We start from the raw sequence: 19,105 nt of genomic DNA, 5'->3' as shown, positions 1-19,105 counted from the left end.
CGTCCCACACAGCCTGCTGTCCGGGCGTCCATCTGGTTGTTTTGGGCATGACGGCCCCTGGCTTTTTATATATTAGAATAATCACATTGTAATATATTCAAATGATACACAAAATTATTTTTAAAGGAGGGAAATAAACTCAAACATAACTAAACTTTCTAAAGATAATCAGTTAAAATTTGAGCATATTTTACCAAATGTTTTCTACATATATGCACAAGTTCTGTGTGGAAAACCAGCTGAGGCTGGGGGTTGGGGGCTGATTTGTAGCATCCGCTTATCAATTTCCATTGGGTAAATTCTCTCAACATGGCCAGTTTCAAGTACCAATGATTTAACAACTGCCTCACAAAATTCCTGTCAATTGAACAACTGGCTCTCATAAGCCAGAATATCCAGCTTCACCAAATAACTGCCACTGATAAAGATTTCAGGGTAATCCTGCTATATGCTACCTACATTTAAACTCACTTTCAGGTCAACAAATAGAAATTTATATTATACTTTTGATGGCTCAGTATTTGTTTTATTGATATAATACTTTATTTAAGCATATTTATATTGATTTCAATGTTACCTATGTTAGAAGTTGTAAGAAAAATATAGTTGTGAATACATACTGATGCAATTGAATGATTATTTCCTTATGATATACTAGTATGTGTGGAAGGTTTATTATGAGGTCAAAGGGAGGTACTGTGGTGTATTTAAAAGAAATAGCCAAGGAGTTCTCCACAAAGTCTATTCCAGGTACACTCTTTCCCACAGGGTATGAGAATACCAGATGTGGACTTTACAGCACTGAGTCCTGACCAATGTAGGATTGTTCTCTTTAATCATTGCTAATCCAATGGGTAAGAATAACATCTCATTGTTGGTTTAATTTGCATGTATCTGACCCATGAACTTGAATTTATTTTAGCAATCGATTTATTTTTAACATTTTTGAACTGATCTCTCTCTCTCTTCTTTCCTCTCTCTAAAATCAATAAATAAAATTTTAAAGAAAGAGGCATTTCATTCTAAAAGGTATTGGAATGAAATATTCAAAATCATGAAAAGCAAGAACCTACAACCAAGATAACTATACACTGCAAGGATATCATTTAAAATTGAAAAACTAAATAAAGAGCTTCTCAGACAAAAAACAAACAAACAAACAAAAAAAAACAAAAAAAAAAAACTAAAGAATTTTATAGCCCTCACCAGGTTTGGCTCGCTGGATAGAGCGTTGGCCTGGGGACTGAAGAGTCCCGGGTTCAATTCCAGTAAAGGGCATGTACCTTGTTTGCAGGCACATCCCCAGTAGGGGGTGTGCAGGAGGCAGCTAATCGATGCTTCTCTCTCATCGACGTTTCTAACTCTCTATCCCTCTCCCTTCCTCTCTGTAAAAAGTCAATAAAATGTATTTTAAAAAATAAAGAATGTTATAACCACCAAACCAGTATTACAAGAAATGTTAAAGAGGTTTTTTTTTAAGAAACAGAAAAACAAACAAACAAACAAACAAACAAACAAAACACAGAGGAACAGTTATAAAGATTAAAATGGGGAAAAAAAAAGATTAAAATGGCAATAAATACTTTCCTATCACTAATCACTTTAAATGCAAATGGCTTAATTGCTTCCACACAGCAAAAGAAACCATCAGCAAAAGGAAAAGAGAGCCCACTGTATGGGAGAACATATTTGCCAATGATACATATGATAAAGGTTTAATATCCAAAATATATAAGGAAATCATACAACCTAACAAAAGGAAGATAAAAACCCAATTAAAAATGGGAAAAGGACCTAAATAGATACTTCTCCAAAGTGCACATACTGATGGCCAAGAGACATGGAAAAATGCTCAAAGTCAATAATCATCAGAGAGATGCAAATTAAAATGACATTGAAGTATCATCTCTCACCTGTGAGAATGGCTACCATCAATAAATGAACAAATGACAAGTACTGGCAAAGATGTGGAGAAAAGAGAACCCTGGTACACTTCTGGTGGGAATGTAGAGTGGTGTAGCCACTGTGGAAAACAGTATGGAGTTTCCTCAAAAAATTAAATATGGAACTGCCATTTGACCCAGTAATCCCACTTCTAGGAATATATCCTAAGAAACCTGAAACACCAATCAGAAAGAATATATGCATCCCTGTATTCATAGCAACTCAATTTGCAATAGCTAAAATCTGGAAATAGCCCAAGTGCTCATCAGCAGGAGAGTGGACAAAAAGGCTGTGGAATACCCTTTGAGACAGCATGGAGGAACCTGGAGAGTATTATGCTAAGTGAAATAAGCCAGTCAGAGAAAGACAAGTATCACATGATCGCACTCATATGTGGATTCTAAAGATCAAAATGGATCCAGAGACACAGAAACATGGAACAGTCTGATGAATCATAGAGGGAAGGCAGGGGTGGATGGGAAGGAAGAGATTAACCAAAAAACATATATATATATATATATATATACACACACACACACACACACACACACACACACACTAACTAATGGACACAGACAATAGTATGGTAAAGGCCTGGGGCAGGGAGTGAGTGTGGGCTAGAAAGGGTCAATCGGGAAAAAATGGGACATCTGTAATATTTCAACAATAAAGATAAATAAAAAAAAAAAGAGATTATCCAAATGTCCTAGCATTTAAAAACATCTTTTCCCACTAACTCTGGATGCTACCTTGGGCAGCTGCCAACTACAGAGCTGGCTTATTTTCTTTTTTGAATTCCAGTTTTACTTCAATTTGATTCTCTAAGGATTTCTTACCAACACAGCAATTCATTTTAAATGACATTTATTTTTAAATTCATCATTTCTAGCTGCTTTACAGCAAAAGGGTCATTTAAGAGACCTTGTCCACCATACTGAGAGAAACTGAAATCTTCTCCAATCTATTTCCCACATGGGAATTAGTAGGAACATTTAATAAAGAGATAATCTCAGGGTCCTGGCTCAATCCTTTCAATGACTTTTTGTCGCAATGAAGATCAATGTAACACCCTTAATAGGCAGTGGACCCTGCCCACCTCTCCCTTTTCATCTCCCCTCCCCCATTTCTTGCAGGTCCAACAACATTGGCAGCATGGTCATTATACCTCACACATACCATCCCATTGCCTTCTGTCTACTTTGAATATAGATGGCTCTTTTTCATCCTTCAATGGGATATATTGTCCAATTGCTTTCCATCAAAATAATGTCCCATAACCTTCACTTCTTAAAACTTTTAAGAATCTGCTTATGTGCTTCTTTTATTCTGTCCTGAAGCTTCCATAATGTTACAATTTCCATAAGGGGAGAGACCATTTCTGTCTTATTTACCAATAAGTATAGGCAAGCACAGTGTCTAGCATGTATCCTATAAATGAATGAATGAATGAATGAATGAATGAATGAATGGAAAGTAGCTTACTCCTTTTTACATTCCTGTAGTACAAAGATTTGTATGTACAGGTGCCCAGAAAACATCTGCTAAGCTCAATTTCAGATCTCATCATAAATAACCAGATTCAACACATGTGGAAGTTTTATAGATCTTTGACCTGTTTCTTCTCAATCATAAAGGTGCATCCTCAAATTACAGGAAAATATCATCCTTCTGTGATAAAAATGATTCATGCTTTAAAATGGGTAATCATCTATGAAAACACTGATTTACCTGGGAATGAAAGGGATTTGTGCATTAATCCTGAACCAATGTTCAGGTTTTCAATTCTGGAGAGTCTACAGTGAGTGAAGTAACATACATATCTATGCACGGAGTGGTGACAATGCCCCAGCTCTATCCTATGTACAGTTGCTGAATGTACATGACAGTTTTTCTAGTTGTTCTGTTGCCACACACATACACAAATGTGACAGCTTCTGTGAAAGAGAAAACATTCCAGCTCTATCCAGAATAAAATGGAACTTGGAGTGAAAACACCATCAAATTTCAAAATATATACTCAATCACTCCCAAAGTCTAGCAGAGAAAAAACTGGTATCTTTAGACTGAAAATAATTATTTAGAGCTATACACTAAAAAACAACAACAAACAAACAAACAAAAAATCTGAGCCACATGAAAGCATCATTTACTAATAAAATCTGTTAACACTTAGGAGGAAGACTAAGAGGAGGAACTGAATCTGCTATACCTGGGTAAGAATGAAAGATGTGAAGTTACAGTGAGCATCTCTGAGTTAGCCACAGGGGAAGCCAAATGACGAATGCCAAAACAACCTTGCAGCATACTGAAGTTAACAGCTTCTCACTCCACTCAAACACACTGTTTCTGTACTGAACCATCTTTGCTTTATCCATCTGTCATCTTATATAGAACTGTTTCCCTTTAGGAAATTGTGTATGACCTTGGAAAAATGTATACCACCTGAATAGATACAAGTGAAGTGCACTGTATATGTTTCAGGAAGCGTGGAGTAAATCAACTAGAAGTAGTATTTGCAACATAAAAAATCACATCCTATGTTCTGTTGTTTTTGTGTGTTTTTTTCTAAATTAGTTGAATGTTTCCTTTCAATTGTATGTGTTCATATAATCAATAATTGATAGACAGCTTGGTCTGACATATTTAAAATGTGGAATGTTTTAATTATAAAGAATTCACTGGCAACATGATATAGTGCCAGTAGCATGCATTTTATAGTCAAACAGGTATACAAGTTTTACCACTTCATATTTATAGTAAACTATTAAGCTAATTTAAGTTTTTAATTCAGTTTTCTGAATCTTGACTTTCTTGCTGGTAAAGACAGACTAATATCTATTACTATCTTATAGGACTGTTCAGAAATGTGCCCCCAAAATATGTACACACTTTAACAGCGGATTGCTCAATTGATATTTCTTTCTGTTCAGATTTAACCCATTGGAATTAATAATTACTCAAAGTATGTATACATTTTGGGGGGATGCTGGTGTCCAACCCCAGCGGGTCCAGGGGTCCCCAAAGGTGTGGACGGAGTAGGCGAAGAAGGAATGACACGGAGACAGGGTTCAGTTGATCAGCAGCCTAGCCAGGATCTCTAGCCCGGATCTCCAGCCAAGTTCTGGTCTGGATCTCCAGAGAGGTTCTGCTTCGGATCTCCAGCCAGGTTCTGTGGCCATGTTCCCTCACTAGGTTCTCCAGCCAGGTTCTGTCTGAGATCTCCAGGGAAGTTCTCGTCTGGATCTCCAGCGAAGTTCTGGTTAGGATCTCCAGCCAGGTTCTGTGTCCATGTTCTCTTGCTAGGTTCTCCAGGTTCTCCAGCCAGGTTCTGTAGCCATGTTTCCTCGCTAGGTTCTCCAGCCAGGTTCTGTCTGAGATCTCCAGAGACAGTGTTCAGTTGATCAGCAGCCTAGCCAGGATCTCCAGACAGGATCTCCAGCCAAGTTCTGGTCTGGATCTCCAGAGAGGTTCTGCTTAGGATCTCCAGTCAGGTTCAGTCACCAGGTTCTAGTCAGGCTCTCCTGCCAATCTCCGCAGTCAGGTTCAGTCCAGGATCCCCTGCCATGCTCTCTCGCCAGGCTTTGCCTCCAAGCTCCGAGGCCAGTCCCTGTCCAGGATCCTCCGGTATGCTCTCTCCAGCGAAGTTCTTCTGTCTCTAGAGAACGTTCTGTGTAGGTTCTGTGCCTAGGCTCTGTCTCTCTTGGTCCTGTCTTCCAAGCCCTGTGTTCTCAGTTCTGTGTCTGAAGTTCTGTCTCTCTGTCTGGTTACATCTGTATTTATACCAGTTGATTCAATCCTATCAATCTCTATTACAAAGGTTAGGGCGTTTCTTATCTCCATTCCAGGGAGTAAGATTATGTAGCTTAAGCATGATTGTTTGTAGTGATTAACTACCCGCCTGGCACTTAGTTAAGGAGTTTCATCCCCTCCCTGACTTCAGGGAAAAATTCCTACCTGGGGAAACAACCTTTCTAGGAGAGGCATCCCCTCCCTGACTTCAGGGAAAAATTCCTACCTGGGGAAACAACCTTTCTCGGAGAGGTGACCTTGGTTAAAACACAGCGCCAAGAAGGTGAGCAAACATATTAAGAACCGTATGCCATATATGCCAGGTCCCTTGAAACAGCAAGGATGGACCGGCTCCCGGCAGGGGGACACACCTGTATACATATACACAAAGTGTATATATGTATACAGCTGTATAACGTGTATATATATATATATATATATATATATATATATATATATATATACACACACACACACACACACACACACACACACATCTACACTAATAAAAGACAAAAATGCTAATTGACCATACCTTCGCTACACCCAAGCCATGCCCACCAGCCAATCAGAACGACTATATGCAAATTAACCCAACCAAGATGGCGGCCAGCAGCCACAGAGCTGGAACAAACAGGAGGCTTGGTTACCCCGGCGATGGAGGAAGCCAAGCTTCCCGCCTGCCCTGGCTGGCTGTGGCCTCCGCAAAAGGCAACGAAATTTCAATTATAGAAGCTAAGTAAATCCCAGATACTGCTTCCAGCCAGCCTCCACTGGGAGCTTGGGTGGCTGGGGGCTGTGGCCAGCCTGAAAACAGCCATCAGCCCCTCACCCAGACTGGCCAGGCACCCCAGCGGGAACCCCCACCCTAAAGGGACTGTGGCCAGCCTGAAAACAGCCATCAGATCCTCACCCAGGCTGTCCACACTCTCATGGGGTGAGGGTCCTCTCTGGGGGGCTTGACCAGCCTGCAAACAGCCATCAGCCTCTCACCCAGGCTGACCAGGCACCTCATTGGAGACCCCCACCCTGATTTGGGAAACCATTCAGGGCAAACCAGCTGGCCCCCACCCATGCACCAGGCCTCTATCCTATATAATAAAAGGGTAATATGCAAATTGACCCTAACAGCAGAGCGACGGGGAATGACTGGTCACTATGACACACACTGACCACCAGGGGGCAGACTCTCAATGCAGGAGCTGCCCCCTCGTGGTAAGTTCGCTCCCACAGGGGGAGCTCTGATCAACCACAAGCCAGGCTGACGGCTGCCAGTACAGCAGTGGTGGTGGAAGCCTCTCCTGCCTCCTCAGCAGCCCTAAGGATGTCTGACTGCAGCTAGGCCTGCTCCCTGCTGGCAAGTGGACATCCCCCGAGGGCTGCCGGGCTGCCAGAGGGCTGTCTGACTGCCAGCTTAGGCCCAATCCCCTGGGGAGTGGGCCTAAGCCAGCAGGTGGTCATCCCCCAAGGGGTCCCAGACTACAAGAGGGCATAGGCCGGGCTGAGGGACCCTCCTGAGTGCACAAATTTTTGTGCACCAGGCCTCTAGTCCTATATAATAAAAGGCTAATGTGCAAATTGACCCAGCGGTGAAATGATTGGTCACTATGACACGCACTGGCCACCAGGCAGCAGACGCTCAATGCAGGAGCTGCCCCCTAGTGGTCAGTGTGCTGCCTCAGCGGGAGTGCCGCTCAGCCAGAAGCCGGGCTCACAGCTGGTGAGCGCAGCGGCAGTGGCAGGTGGTAAGGAGCGAGGGGTCCCAGACTGTGAGAGGGCACAGGCTGGGCTGGGGGACAGCCCCCACCCATGCACGAATTTCGTGCACTGGGCCTCTAGTATATAATAGTTCAATTAATGTTATTTCCCTCACATCCTTTCTCTTCCATTAAACACTCTACTTAATAATTATTACCAATTTACAGAGAATTAGAGTAAAAGAGATTTAAAGCCATGCTTAGCTTAGCATGATCTTCCTTTAGTAATTAAAAAAAGAGTCAATACTGCATAATGTTTCATGGCTATTATTGCAGTCATCAATTATCTCCACATTGTAGATGAGAGGAAGGACCTTTTTAGTAACAGAATATTTATAACAATAAAGGTGAGATCACCAAAGAGTTTACTCTAACAAAGAAAGCAGGAACAGTTCGACCAGCATGGCTTAGTGGTTGAGCATCAACCTATGAACCAGGTCACAGTTTAATTCTGATCAGAGTTGCAGGCTCGATCCCCAGTGTGGGGTGTGCAGGAGGCAGCCATTCAATGGTTCTCTCTCGTCATTGATGTTTCTATCTCTCTCTCTCCCTCTCCTTTCCTCTCTGAAATCAATAAAAATATATTTTAACAAAAGAAATCAGGAACAGCCTTGGACAGTGTTATCCACAGTGGTTGGAGCACCAACCCAAGGATCAAAGAGTCACGGGTTCAATTTCCAGTCAAGGGAATATACCTCGGTTTCGGGTTTGATCCCCAGCCCTGGTCCAGGCACAGTTGGGGACCCTGTAAGAGGCAACCAATGGGTCTCTCTCTCTCTCTCTTTCTCTCTCTCTCTCTCTCTCTCTCTCTCTCTCTCTCTATATATATATATATATATATATATATATATATATATATATATATATATCCCCCTCCTCCCTCTCATCCACTCTCTCTAAAAATCAATGGGAAAAATGTCCTCAAGTGGGGATTAACAGAAAAAGAAGAAGAAACCAGGAACAAACACCTTATCTCACTTTCTTCCTGAAATCCTCCTTAGCATCTCACCAAGAACATTGAATGCAGTGGGAGGGACTCTTCCAATATTTTCATTTACTAATTGCTCTATTCACATTTCCATGATTTAATTTTTTCTCCAGACATGCATACTCTCTCTTACTAGATCTGAATACAAGCTGGGTTTCTACTGAGCCTCAAGAACTATTTTGCTACTAGGAAAAACATTTATAACTCAGTGTCAATTACAAACAATAGCATACTGTTTCTACCTTAGACTTTATGAATGCGAAGTGCTAAAGGAGATTCATAGTCCTATCTTCTTTCTTGCTATCTCCTCTTCCTTCCTTATCATGAAGGCCATGCACAACTCTATGCCTCCATCACCTCTGTCTTACACTTCTTTCAGAATATAAGTATTCAGGTTGACAAAGCCATATCCTTGGAGAAGCTGCTGGCTCTCATAGCTGGAGGTGCATTAGACTTAAGAAAACCTCTATAATATTCAAGGATTCTATTTGCTTTTATCATTTTAATATACCAGGAAGGAGGTAAAGAATCAGAATATCAAAAATACTAGAAAAAATGAACTGTTCAATAAGGATACTGTCCACTGCAAAGCTCAGAAAAATGGGGAACCACTTAAGTTTAGTACTTTAAAAAAAGTTATTTTGTGATCTAAAACAGTATATAGCTGGGTTTGCATCAAATTCAACAAATCCCTCTGTGAAAACAGTAATGGAGTCTTATATTTCAACTAAGTTCTACTGAAAGTTTAAGTAATTAGGAATCAAATAAAACCCATGACATCTATTAATAAAGAGCTGTATTGATGTAGAGAAACCGCTAGTGACTGATGGATGTGCTCTCTTTCTGTGCTTTTTTTTTTTCTTCTTTTGAGTGTCTACACTTACGATGTAGATGACACTGATTCCAATGAGGAAACAATAGTTGGCAAATACTCCTCACTTGGTCCTTCTCATTGGTATGGCAAGCCCAAAATTTAAAGGGAACACAATGGTCTCTTAAATAAGTGAATAAAAAGTCCAAACATCAGTACTTCAGTATACATATAAAAATGTACCCTCCTGCCCATCTCAAGAGACACTTCAAAAAATATGAAAGTATCTCAGAAGGAAAAACAAAAATCAATGGGCTGCCCTGGCTGGTATAGCTCAGTTGTTTGGGCGTAGTCTCATGCACAAAAAGGTTGCTGGTTTGATTCCCAGTCAGGGCACATGCCCAGGTTGCAGACTCGATCCCCAGGATGGGGTTGTAGGAGGCAGCCCATTAATGATTCACTCTCATTGATATTTGTCTCTCTCTCTCCCTCTCCCTTCCTTTCTCTCTAAAAATCAATAAAATTATTTTTAAATGGACTGACTGACTAGCAGAGAGCTTTAAACTATTATTTGAGAACCTACAAACACTGTAGGAAAGTGATATTTATACCCCAATAATGTACAGCCATAACAAGAGTTTTGATTCAGATGGTAGAAGGAGAAATGAAATTAGTGAAAACAAAAGAACTCTGCCAAGTCTAGGTTACTGAGGGTGGGTATATTTTATTTCTTTTATCTCATTTTCTCAGCATCTTGTTTTTCATTGTTTCTACTTGACTCTAAAATAAGAAAGGACAAAAGAAGGCATTCTGTATATTAGCTTTTATGTTTTTGGATGACCAGTCCTTGAAGTTGTTGACTGAGGCTCCCAGATTATTTGTAAAAGGTATCCATTTTTTTCTCTGTCCCTCAAAAATAAATGAGTAGCAGCACCAAGCGGATTTTAAAATAAAAGAATCATTGCATTGTTATGTTGAGAGTGGATATACATTTTATTTTCTAAACACATTATCAGAAAAATAGGCAAAAAAAAATTAAAAACAGTGAAATGAAAATGGGTGATAACTGGCTTGGTGTGATTCATTGATAATCAAGATGGTGATTTGATCTCAAGATGGCAGAGACAAATGTTCTGTGGGGAGTGGGGGTGGGGATGCAAAGACAAAGGTGATTTAAAGGGCAGAATAAATTCCTATAAATCAGACATTGCCACCTATAATCATATACAACCATTTATTACCTATAAAAATACTGGTTTCTCTTAACAGCCACGTAAGGGATGGGTCAAGTCATTTTTCTAAACAAAGAACTAACCCTGTGGAAGCAAAAAGCTGTTCTGAAGCAAAAAGCTGTTTTATATTTGCAAAGTCAGCATCAGGCCAATAAACTATGGTGCATAGATCTCTTTTCTATAAGGCTCCTGACCCTCAGGAAGTATAAGTAACTTAAAAATAAACATCAGTATGTTTCAAAATACAAATGCAGTAAAAAAAAAAAAAAAGGAAAAAAATAAAAGAGAAAAGATATCTGCTCCCAAGATACAGCATTTAAAATACAAGAGGGTATGTTATATTTCTGATGACCTTTAGGTCTAAGAAAAAAAAAATGAAACGGTATTCTTCAAACATTCCTCAAATGTTTGGACTAAATTGCATAGAAAGGAAGGGTGTTCAGGATGACCAGCCATGAGCACCAGACAGACTGAATGTCACAGGTACATCCAAGTATGGAGTTTTTCAAAAAAACACATTCAAGTAATATGAGGCCGCTGGGCCTGGCAATAAATGGAATCCTCTTCAAAGCTGAAAGAACCATTACATAGCATTGAAGATATTACATGTCCTCACAAAAGTAAGACACAATTAAAAATAAAAACGAACTAACCAACTCTACCTAGAATACATTAAACACAAATATTCTCTTTCCCTGAAGGGATTCCTGTCATCCACAATCTGTTCCCAACCTACCTTTCCAGCTTGGCTTCTAAATTGCCTTCACACCACCCCTTCATTACACTGCACTGTTCTGTTCCCAAATAACAGATGTATTTTTTTCTTGACAAGAACAATTGTTCTTTGATTGAGAAGTCTTCCCTGATAGGTTCCTACAGAACTAGTAACATGATCGGCTCTCTCAGGGTATTTTATTGGGTGTTTAATTTTGCTTCTTTCTTTTAGACTTTACAGTAAGATGCTTATAGTAAAAACCTTCCCGTATATGCCCTAGACTCTTTAATATAAAATGATCAAACACATGATCTTTAGAATAAGGTGAAATCTGTAAGATAAACACTTGTCATTAGAAACCACCTAAATGGGAAGAGCGTACACTGTGTGTGTGCATGATATATAATAACAGCCCTTATCCTCTTAAATACAAAAGCAAGAAGGCAGCATTGGTTGGGGCTTTGCTGTTGTTGGTTGGTTGGTTGGTTTGGTTGATTGATAAGGATGCCATGATATGAAGTGATTAAAAGACATCTTCCTGTCATTAAAAACTCACAAAATGAAACAGTCAGAACTTAAACCAATGTCTCTTGACTCCTGGTGAAACACAGTGTTTTTAGGTATTTGTTTATTTTGCACTGTGTAAATTCACTCTCAAGTCAAAAGATTATTTCCACCCTCTGCAAATTTCTTACACAGAACAGAAAAGAAATCCGGGGATTTTACCTGCATTAGCAGAGCAACGTCCTGAAGGAAGGGAATGTGATATAAAGAAAAGAGCTCTGCCTTTGAGTAGCAGCAGCCTTCAAGGTCAGCTCTAGTAGGTGCCTCATGAGCACTGTTACCTTAGGCCACCTCCCTGGCTCTTCATTTCCTAAACTATAAAATGGGCGTGGGATTTTCCACCTCCACACCTCCACAGCATTTTCTGCGACATTAGTGATAATGTGTGTGAAATCTAGCCCTACACCTGGCACACAGTCAACTGTGTTTGCTCACTTTTAAATAAAAAGCTAGGTTCAAATGTGTGTGTGTGTGTGTGTGTGTGTGTGTGTGTGTGTGTGTGTGTGTGTGTGTGTGTAGAGAAGAAGATGCATTGCTAACATTTTTGGAGAAGAAAGTGCATCGCTATCATTTTTAGGTGGTCTGTGAAGCAAATAATTTTGATATGGCAATATTTTTAAAATTCGCCATACTATCTGGGGGGCTGTTTTCACTATCTTTCCAACTTGAAGTCACAAGTTCCAAATATTTATTTCTACTCTGAAGACAGCTTTTATACTTTGACTTTCTAACATGCTGCCAATGAAACGCCAAAAGAGAAATGTGTGACAAGTCAAAGTTTGCTTGCCTTTGGAATTCTTGCAAAGGAGAACTTCTTAGAGTTTAATACTGAAAATGCTTAATATGGTAATAAGCAAAAATGGGAATATTGAGTTTTAAGCATACATTACAGTGATTTTCATCCTTAAAAATAATATATTAAATAAAAATAATGATATATTAAGGAGGTCTGGGGTGAGATACTCCTTATCTAAAAAGCACCAAAACCTATGACTGAGTGGTTCTTTAACAGTGAGCAAAACCTGTGACCCCTCAGATCTTAATCTTCTTCCTAAACTGTATGATAGTGGAGTCCAAGGGGAGTATATTTAGTAAGAAGAGCATGCATCTTGGGAACTGAGGAACTCGTTAAAATCACAGTTGTGCTAAGTATTAGCTGTGGGACTCTACGTAATTCACTTAACCACTGTGATTTTTTTTCTTATAAAAAAATGGAGTTTGACTATCCTATCCTTGCTTTAGTTTTCCCATAACACTCATTATTTCTTAACATTGCCTGACTATTCCATGGTCTGGGTTTGAGAGTCAGATGACATAGAATATGTAAAATGCAAAGTGCTTTTTTAGCAAAAGGAGTTTATTATCACTGTACCTAACTACCACATCATAATTACATAATCGCTATTATAATTATCCACACTTTAGTTCCTTAAAAGAAAGTAAATGCTTGCTTTTGATTATTTGCTTTTATCACCACCTGAAATGAAGATGATGCTCCCATGTTCCTGAGCAAATAAGGAAATCCCACACAGTACTGCTAACAGAAAGGACATGTTCTAAAGTCAGAATCGTGTGGCTTGAAGTCCAACTCACTGCTCTTGAAACACATTGCATGAAACTCAGGTTCTGATGTTCTTATAATTCATTTTTATAAATATGAGGATTCCCTAAAGAGGAGGAGCCACATGGAAGGGTCCAGAACAACAAGATAAAACTCTTACTAATATCATATACATTTACAGTACTCTAGGGTTTTCAGTCTATCTCTCCTCTGTTACATACATATCTTCTTGCTCCATTCAAAGGGGTACCTGACACAGAAAGAGCTGCATTGTAATTGGGCGACCCACGGAGATGACCATCAAGGACTCAGATCAAAATTTAGGAGCCTTTATTAAGCTGGCCAGCGACTACAGTTACAGCACCCTGCCAAAGCACAGGCTGAACTGCAGTCGCTGGCCAGCTTAATAAAGGCTCCTAAATTTTGATCTGAGTCCCTGGTGGTCGTCTCCGCGGGTCGCTCCATTACAGCATGAAAGACCAACAAGTCTGCTGACATATATGTCATCGTAAGAGGTGGCACCTTGCCCTAACTGTTTTGGCTCAGTGGATAGAATGTTGGCCTGAGGATTGAAGGGTCCCAAGTTTGATTCCGGTCAAGGGCATATACCTTGGTTGCGGGCACATCCCCTGTTGGGAGTGTGCAGGAGGCAGCTGATTGATGTTTCTCTCTCATCAATGTTTCTAACTCTCTATCCCTCTCCCTTCTTCTTTGTAAAAAATCAATAAAATATATTTAAAAAAAGAGATGGCACCTTGATGCGTGAGAGGTTGGTTGATCCCCCATCCTATGCAGTAATCCCCCCACCCCCATAGCCCAGAGACAGTTTCCTCTTTTATTTTTTGTCAACACTTTCTTTTTGTTCCTCTCCTCCAACTAGGAAGTACATCACTGACACAAACACAATATACCTTTTCATAAGGAAGCAAATGAATATGTGCCAGATGGGCTGAGGGGATTACAACATGTTTCCTGCTCCCATGGTGACCCAATGGAGCTGGTTTGAAAACGTATCTTATTTGAGAAGTCAGCTTCCCCAGCAGAATTATGAGTCACAGTTTCTGGGTAGAAAGCTCACTTCCCAAAGGAATTTGGGGTGAGGGAGCTCTTTGGAAGAATTACAGTAAAGGTCATTCAGATAAGCAACACTGCCAAGACCACTGGGGAAGCACCAGCACCCACCAACTTCTGGGACTTCACTGTTCTCCCAGCAGAAATAATACAGTCACCTCTCTCTTTCCCTTCAAGGTGAGGCAGCATATCAAACCACATTGATGGATCATTGGTATGAATCCAAATAAGAAGTTCCATTATAAAATTGGCCAATTTGCCTAAAAAAAATAGATGTGAAAGGAATGTATATAAGAGAGAGAGGGGGAGAGGAAGAAGGAAGAAAGAAGAAGAAGAAGAAGAAGAAGAAGAAGGAGGAGGAGGAGGAGGAGGAGGAGGAGGAGGAGGAGGAGGAGGAGGAGGAGGAGGAGGAGAAAAAGAAGAAGAAGGAGGAGGAGGAGGAGGAGGAGGGGGGAGGAGAAGGAGAAGGAGAAGGAGGAGGAGAGGAAGGAAGGAAGGAAGGAAGGAAGGAAGGAAGGAAGGAAGGAAGGAAGGAAGGAAGGAAAGTAGGATGGAGATTGGAGATTGGGGGAAGAAAAAAGAGAAGTAGGAAAAGGAGAGGGAGCAGGAGAGAACAGAATGAGTTAATACATCAATGACTTATGAGAAAACTAAAGTAGGATAGGATAGATAGTGATTGGCAGGGCTATTTTAGTGAAGATGGTTAAGGAAGGCCTCTGTAAGCATAGAATTAAATCAAATAAGAACAAACTATGATCAGGGTTTATATTCAGCATATTTAAAATTCAGGACATCGTGGCACTGACCATCAAATGGAGCACTCACTAAAGCAGGATATATGCCAGTCTAAAAAGCCAGTAGAACTATATAGTCATGTATCCCACCTGAATATCAGCCCTGTATAATATACACTTTCATCTGTGAAGACCCCAGGGGCCAACGAGATTGAAAGTTATCTCTCCTTCTCTCAGGTTTGAGCTGTAATCTGTCCTAGTTATACCTCTCCTTTAGTGCTGTTTTTGTTTTCAAATAAAATGCTTTAAGTGTCATAGCAAAACTAAAATACGACCAGAAAATATCATCAGGATGGTAGGAGGACTCAAATCTATGTCATGTGAAGAACATCTGAAGGCATATATTAGAGAGCATGGTCATGATTATATGATCACTGTTGTAACACTTGTGGAGGCCTTTCACATAAAAGAGGAAATAAAACAATGGTATTCAAAGTATAGCCAAGATTTTTAGGGGAATTATACATTAAAAGCTTTTTAAAATTAAGATATCTAGGTTCCTTGCATTAAAATTAGAAAACCATTGGATTATGTATTTTCTATTTAAATCAATAAGTTGAACCAAAGAAATGTATGGAAATGACATATAGACAAATTTCAGTTATATATACTAAAATCTAAAATTTTATCAGTCCAAAGATATAACCGGTTATAATTAGTTAATCACTAGTTAGAGATACCAGAAAATAGTTCTGAATAGTAATTCTGGAGAAGAGAGAAGACCTGAAAAGATAAACTTTCAAGTCCCTTGTAAGTCTGATTTCATTTGATCCAGGTCCATGATGGTTGAGTTCGGTAATTCAAACTCAATAAAGGCTTTGGATGGCTCCTCTTATGAAGCAACACCCAAAGAAAGATTGAGCCTGACCGGTCTTTCTTTCCTATATAGAAGCAGCATGACAGAAACCTGTCATTATTTATTTGTTTTTATAATGTCTCAATTGACTGTTACCACCAAGGCCTTCTCCACCACTGGCTCAAGTTTGGAAAACAGTGCTACAATCACTGTCATTTCTTTTCCCATAGGACCTGATGTAAGGAAAAGAAGCAGGGTTCTAGTTGGTTTGGAACTGAAGGTGATGGAAAAGTCCTATATTTTTACACACCAGATCACTAACCTAATTGCACTGTGAACTGTGAAGACTAGAGATGTCAATGGTTCCTCCTACCATCAAAATTCTCTGATTCTGTCAAATTTATGATTCTGTGCTACCACAGAAGACAATGGAAATAAACTATATTATTTTCTCTTAGTTCATTTTCATAAAGACTTGACATAATACACTATGCATGACTTGCATTTCAATTGATTGTCAAAAGCCATTCACTTACCCGAGGCATCACTTTGCAAGATCCCATAGAAGTAGAGACTCATTACACACCACAGAAGTCTCATCTTGTCCATCTAAATACAAAGGTAAGGGAGAGGACTCATTACTCTCAGTGCTTAAATAATATTTAGTGCATATGCGTACTGACTATTGATCAGGAACTATTCTGACAATTTTACAATATTAACACATTTAATTGTCAGAACCAACCAATAAGATAGGTTTTAAAAATCCCTGTTACAGATAAAGAAACTGGGACAAATTTAAATCACATAACCAAGATCCTTTAGTCAGAAAGTGGTAGAGTAATAATCAAACTCCAACAGCTTGGCTCTAGAACCCTTCCTTCTTTTCTTCTTTTGTAATTAATTAATTAATTAATTAATTGGGGTGACATTGATCAACATGAACATGTAGATTTCTGTATATTGCACTACCCAAAATCAAATTTTCTCCTGTAACATTATATTAGGACCCCTTTCTCCCATCACCCCCTTCCCTCTGGCAACCACTACATTGCTGTTTGTGTTCATAAGTTTCATTTTTGTATACCACATATGAGTGAAATCAAATGGTTATTAGCTTTTTCTGACTGACTTATTTCACTTAGCATAATGTTCTCAAGGTCCATCTATGCTGTTGCAACATGGCTGAATAGTATTCCATTGTGTATATGTACCACATCTTCTTTGTCAGTTCACTATCTCGGGACACTTTGGTTGTTTCTATGACTTGGACACGGTGAATAATGCTGCAATGAACATAGGGGTGCATATATCTTTGCAAATATATAATTTCAAGTTTTTCAGGTATATACCCAGGAGTGGGGTTGCTGAGTGATATGGTAGCTCTATTCTTAATTTTTTGAGGAAGACTGCTTTCCATAGAGGTTGTACCACCAGCAATGGATGAGGTAGATCCATTTATTAATCTGATATATAAACTGAACTATAAATACCTATTTAAAAAAACACTCTGGATTTTTTTCATTAGAGTCACATTCCAACAGATGTTTGATCTTCTTCCCTTCTTTACATTCCTTTGGTCTATTCCCAACTGGAAGTATTTTATAATCCAGGCAATTTTTCTTCTTCATGATAAATAGGAAATCTAGAAATCCTGAAATCTGACTTGGTCAGAATTCCACCACACTATGAATTTATAGTAAAAGGAAATATATAAACCACATGCCCTGTTGTGGCTGCTTTCCTCTTCTCACTTGAAAAAATAAATGATGAGTCTTAAATCCAATTTCTGTGATCTTGAGCCTCTCTATTGATAACCAGCTGAAACAGTCAGCCAGCAAGAACCATGCCCTTACTCTTGGTTGTGTGATCTTTAATGCAGAAGGCCTGAAGATTTAACAACTCTGTGAAATATTTATTTCCCTAATGCCCTAGACATATCTGGCCCCTGGTTATAAATGCTGAAATATTTGCATTACTGAAAAATTTCATACTGTAGATCTCCCTTTTCACTTTTGAACACAACAGTCATATGTAAGGGTGCTTATCAGAGGTCTTGGATATGTGTCCAGATCATATTTCTAGCAAGTGACAGAGATGAGTTTTATACCCATATCTGGCTAATTATAAGACTATTATTATCCCAAACATTAGCATATGTCATAGACTTTCCAACCACAGGACCCACCAGTCTTAAAAGGTCAAAGAGTTACTTGATTAATAGGGTGACCATGTAACAGCATTTAAATGGGACAATTCTAAGAGCATTATACTGAAACAATAGGTGTAAACTGATACTGTCCAAGAAATCCACACAGTGTGTAGTCACTTTAAAAGGCAATGCAAGTTTCCAACCCCTATCACCTCTCTTGACCACACATCATCAGAAATCTCTGGTTTATACTGTGCTTCCTCCTTTAGCATGACCATACGCAAATCAGGTGAGTTGATTATATCTTAATAAGTGTTTAATTTCAAAGATTAAATGTATCTTTCTTATCACCACCATTCCCTTCCTATTCATATACTATTACCTTAGGGAACTCTTCTTTCCATCATTCCTTTGTTCAATAAAACATATATTGAAGACTTTCTGCTTATACGTCTCTTTGATATAACTGTAGGGGCCTCTAGTAAGTTAGATGCATGGCCTCCTCTAAGGACACTTCTTTCCAGTAGAAGAAATAAACCACATGCAAACCACTTCAATGTCATCAGCTATGAGCAACACACATGCAGAAGCTCTATAGGATAAGTAAAGATTTAGCAGGCAGACATTCTAGCACCAGGCAGAGCTTAGCAGAGCCTTAAAATGTGTACACAAAATAACTGCAGTACAGAGTAAATAGAGATAAAATAGTCAGAGAGGAACAGATAAGTGTAATTGAAGATCAGCAAAAGACAGAGATGACTCTAGCTAAGGCAATCAAAGAAGACTAAATGTAAGAGGTAGCTTTTGAACTAGCAAGAACTGGTTTGGAAATTTAAAAGTGAGGCAGAATGAAAGTCTGTGGAAAGGAAGCTCAATGGAGAATAATGCTCAAAGATAGGGAGAAATGGACCATAAATAGGAAATAGTCTAT

The 19,105-nt window shown here is 39.2% G+C and overlaps 1 protein-coding gene across 5 annotated transcripts in view; it reads right to left on the bottom strand.

Moving 5' to 3' along the window:
• The window catches only part of IL1RAP (interleukin 1 receptor accessory protein), a 162,969-nt gene that overhangs the window by 90,190 nt on the left and 53,674 nt on the right, over positions 1-19,105 (bottom strand). For all 5 annotated transcript variants that reach the window (XR_009451831.1, XM_059687381.1, XM_059687380.1 and 2 more), the window contains one exon: positions 16,559-16,631. Coding sequence is in view for 3 of the 5 variants with exons in the window: in XM_059687381.1 (XP_059543364.1) it covers positions 16,559-16,631 (73 nt within the window). In the remaining 2 variants the exon portion in view is untranslated. Of the gene's footprint in view, positions 1-16,558; positions 16,632-19,105 lie in introns of those variants that run through there.

Source organism: Myotis daubentonii, chromosome 3 (genome assembly GCF_963259705.1).
Source record: "Myotis daubentonii chromosome 3, mMyoDau2.1, whole genome shotgun sequence".
Classification (NCBI taxonomy): Eukaryota; Metazoa; Chordata; class Mammalia; order Chiroptera; family Vespertilionidae; genus Myotis; species Myotis daubentonii.
This window is presented reverse-complemented; position numbering and strand designations above follow the sequence as displayed.